At 43.3% G+C, this 4,166-nt stretch overlaps 1 protein-coding gene across 2 annotated transcripts; it reads left to right on the top strand.

The window, feature by feature from the left end:
* Positions 1 to 685: 685 nt before the first annotated feature.
* neurod6b (neuronal differentiation 6b) lies at positions 686 to 3,850 on the top strand. Of its 2 annotated transcripts, none has more exons than XM_042220288.1 (2): positions 686 to 856; positions 1,229 to 3,850. In XM_042220288.1, the coding sequence occupies exons 1-2, from the start codon at positions 850 to 852 to the stop codon at positions 2,236 to 2,238; spliced, it is 1,017 nt and encodes a 338-aa protein (XP_042076222.1). In that variant the 5' UTR covers positions 686 to 849; the 3' UTR covers positions 2,239 to 3,850. The 2 variants fall into 2 exon arrangements, with proteins under 2 accessions (XP_042076222.1, XP_005912526.1); XM_005912464.3 differs by having other exon boundaries at positions 686 to 873.
* Positions 3,851 to 4,166: the final 316 nt, after the last annotated feature.

Genomic DNA, 4,166 nt, shown 5'->3' with positions numbered 1-4,166 from the left:
GATTCACTCACTCACATGTGTAGAACATCTTTTGTTTTTCACCTGCTGCTCCTGAGACAGGCAATGAGTCATTTCCAAAAGTCAAGTAAAAATGATGCTCACGAGGAATTCTCACAAAACCTGTGACGCTCATGCTGTTGAAGTGGGTCCTGAACCCTTATCAAAAAATTAGACTAAACGCTGTTAATCCCCTTTGACCCAAATATAAGAGCTTCCCCCCGCCGCCCCCCTCATTTACTTTTGCACCCAAATACATTTCCAATTGTTTTAATTAATTTATTAATGTAGTTTAATTTGGGATGTAGGAGAGGGTTTTTTAAGCTTTCCATCTCCGCCGCACAGCTTTTATTTGCGCATACTTAGCTCTGCATGGATCACATAGTGCGGAAATTCATAATCTGTCTACCTGTTGAGAATCTCTGCAAACTCCCTCCAATTTTCCAGACAAAAAGACATTAATTCATCTTTCTTACGGGGAGATGCAGATATTAGTTGTTATCCCTCTCCGGTCTCTGTTTCTGACGGTAAACGCGGGCCTCCCGGTGCCCATTACCGGAGCTGCCAGATGATCGGTACGGAGCGGAGGTCCCGTGGGACAATGAACACGTGGTCTCGGCTGCCACAAGACGTCAGCGGCAGATGGCATGGGTACCCGCTGTTGGCATGAGTGTCATTCCTCAAAGAGAGAGGGAAAGGGAAGAGAGGGAGGGAGAGTGAGAGAGGGGAAGGGAAGAGCAGATCACAGCAAGGCAGAGAAAAGAGAGTGCGCAGAATTAAGCTCTTTCTTCCAATTTGGTAGCTTGCGAGTGAAGAAGCTGAGGCGCAGTTTCAGAGGAGATATTCGGGAACATGCAAGGTACATGCTGACCAGAGGTTAGTAATGTTTTTGTTCGCAATTTGTTGACTGATCATGCGCTTTTATTCTGGGTTAAAACGTGGTTAAATACGTGGCGTACAATTGGCTAGTTTTGGACTCTGATTTGGAGCAAACATAAACTTTAATGTGATGTAATATAAGGTTTAAAATATGGCTATTTTTCACAAATCTAAAGGCAATTAAGTGTAATGCCTTTGAAAAGGTAGCAAGCTGTGACACTGGCCTTGCTTGCCAATTTGTTACTCTTCCTCTTGGGAGGGCTCATTCACGAGGTAATTAACTGACAACCTTCAAAAGACGTCGGGGTTCTACCTTGTCCTTATAGTTTATGTTTCCGCTTTGATTTTACAGGAAATATGTTGACACTGCCATTCGAGGAACCTCATATAATGTGTGAGCCGCGGTTTGGTGCCAATTATCCCCGTGAAAGCTTACCTGAGAGCCTGGAGCAGGAGCGACAACATAACCCTGACAGATCCAACTCAGACATGAGGGAGATCGAGGACGACATCTCCGACAGAGATGAGGACGAGAGAGAGGACGATCAGGATGAAAACGGGCTTCCTAAAAAGCGAGGCCCCCGAAAAAAGAAACCGGGCAAAGAGCAGGTTGACAGGGCCAAACTCAGGCGCCAGGAAGCCAACGCCCGAGAGCGCAGCCGGATGCACGGCTTGAACGCTGCGCTAGAGAGCCTGCGCAAAGTTGTGCCGTGCTACTCCAAAACTCAGAAACTGTCCAAGATTGAGACCCTCAGACTGGCTAAAAACTACATCTGGGCCCTGTCAGAGACTCTTAGCGCAGGGAAGAGACCGGACCTCCTCGCCTTCGTACAGACTTTGTGTAAAGGATTATCTCAACCAACGACCAATTTGGTGGCAGGTTGTTTACAGCTGAACGCGAGAAACTTCCTCACAGACCACAACGGAGAGGTGATGTTCTCTGGGAGGGCGCCCTACGATGCCATGTACCCGTATCCTGGATCAGACATGAACACACCACCCGGCCACAGCGGGAGCAGCTTGGACAGTAGCGCCAAGCCGTTCCGTCACTACAGCTACAGCAGCGCCTACGAACCCTACTACGAGAACCAGTCCCCGGAGAGCGGGAGCCCGCATTTCGACGGCCAGCTGAGCCCACCAATGAACTTTAACGGGATTTTCTCCCTAAAACACGACGACCCGCCAGAGTACGGCAAAAATAGCCACTATGGCATGCGCTACTGCAGTGCGCCAGGGCGCACGGCTCTTGCGCATAACTCCATGTACCGAGTCTCCCCAGAGGCCCGTTTCCCTTACGATCTGCACGTCCGCAGCCAGTCCTTCCAAGCACAAGGAGAAGTTAATGGCTCTTTCCACAATTAATCAATCAGCTGGACAAAGTTCAAGCTTGAGAAGCGATGCAATTTCCCCCCACAGATGTCGTGAGTGGAATGAAATTGACTCAGACAGGCTGATGCACTGCAAAAATGCCAACTGAAACAAGTCATTTTTTGTGTGTTTTGAAAGATGATACGAAGCCAGAATTTCAGATGAAAGGGATTCACAAGTTTCTTGTTGTTGTTCAGTTTCATTCGTCTCAATATAAACTTTAAACACACACACACACACACACACACACACACACACACACACACACACACACACACACACACACACACACCACCACCACCACCACCACCACCACCTGAAGGTTTTGTTTCATAAAAAAGGGGGGGAAATCTGTCTGAAGGCTCAAATTAATGATTTACTGGTACAATGCAGAGCATTTGTTTTCAAACAGATGTGGTCTAAAATAATTAATTGAAGGTGCAGATTTGGAGTAAATCGTTTGCAGTTACAGTGCATTATTTGTACGTGTTCGTTAATGGCCATAGTGCAGATGTCGCTAATTGAGTTTACATAAATCCGATATGATTAATTAAAATTTCTGCTTATTTGAAAACATTACTGCAGTCAGTTAAAACGATTTTTGAGGCAAAACAAAAGAAACAAAATTAAAACAAATAAAAGTTTATCGGGGACGTTTACTGAGACATGATTGGAGTTCAGAGATTCAGTCTCCTAGCAATAAAGGTCAATTTAGCTATGCAAGGCAGCCAAATGCAATCTTTGCTTATTAAAAATAATATATGTCTACTTCTCCTCACAAGGCGTCCCGCTTAATCTAAGATTAATTGAAAAGACGGCAATTACAGCCACATAGATATTTTATAGAAAGCCAGTGAATTCAGGAGATATGTCATCCAATGATGTCATCCGGATTGCTCCTATAAATACAGGAAGTTGCGGGGGAAAACACGTCACAGCTGAACGCTTTCGTATTTGGAGAGGTGAGTGTGTTAACGCGGTGAATGTAAATTTTTATTGTATTTATTTATTTGAGCTTATTTAATGAAGTCCGTCAAATTGAATGTGAATAATATATTATAAAAATATTGTAAAAAAAATCAACAGTGTTGACTCTTATGTGCATTTCCACGCATTTAAAGTTTGTTTACGTTGCATTGCATTGTGATAAATTTCACCACAAGCTGAAAGTCCAGCACTGGCAGCAGAAATGCATTTTTGTCAGGTGAACAAAATGCATCAAAAACTATATGAATCCTAACAACATGCCTTAAAAAGAGACGATGACCATCAATATGCAACGAAAGGAAAGTTTTGGATAGTTTGATGTGAACTTTTTACTCTTCCTTGTTCCTCCCGAGGAGCAACTGTGATGCACTTCATGTACTTCTGCACAATGTTGGTGACTGCTCATAAATTCTGTTGATTTTGTAACTTTAACCGAATGCTGAATGATTTTTGGATGTTTCTCCTTTATTTCTGCATTTACTGATAACCTTTCCCTTCAACCCAACCACACACACACGCACACGCGCGCACTCCTGAAAACTCGTTATGGATCGAAATATTCGTGAAGTAATGTGTTAATGTTTTGTGATGTGTTTGTCGCAATAAAATGTAGAGGCTGTGAGAGGCTTCATGTGGTAGCCCAGCTTCTCAGCTTTCTGTGAAAGTGATCGACGGCAGACGGCAATTAAGAAAAAATAATAATGGTTAGAAAAAAAATGAATATAAGAATGCCCCGAGCGTTTTTATGTATTTATCTTTAGGAAAATGAATCGTGAAATATCCTCGAAGGTGACACAGGGCTATCGTAGCGACCACAGACTCAAGTTTCCAGCAAGCCATGTTAAAAATACACACGCCTACATTGAAAATAATTATAATAATAATACTGAAGAACTCTAAAATTTGATTTTGAAGTTCTGTGTCTAAAAAGATTT

The sequence above is a fragment of the Haplochromis burtoni genome, unplaced genomic scaffold (assembly GCF_018398535.1).
Source record: "Haplochromis burtoni strain Fernald_Lab_line unplaced genomic scaffold, NCSU_Asbu1 Contig_3, whole genome shotgun sequence".
NCBI classification, from domain to species: Eukaryota; Metazoa; Chordata; class Actinopteri; order Cichliformes; family Cichlidae; genus Haplochromis; species Haplochromis burtoni.
The sequence above is the reverse complement of the archived record's forward strand: the minus strand, read 5'-3'. Positions and strand labels throughout refer to the sequence as shown.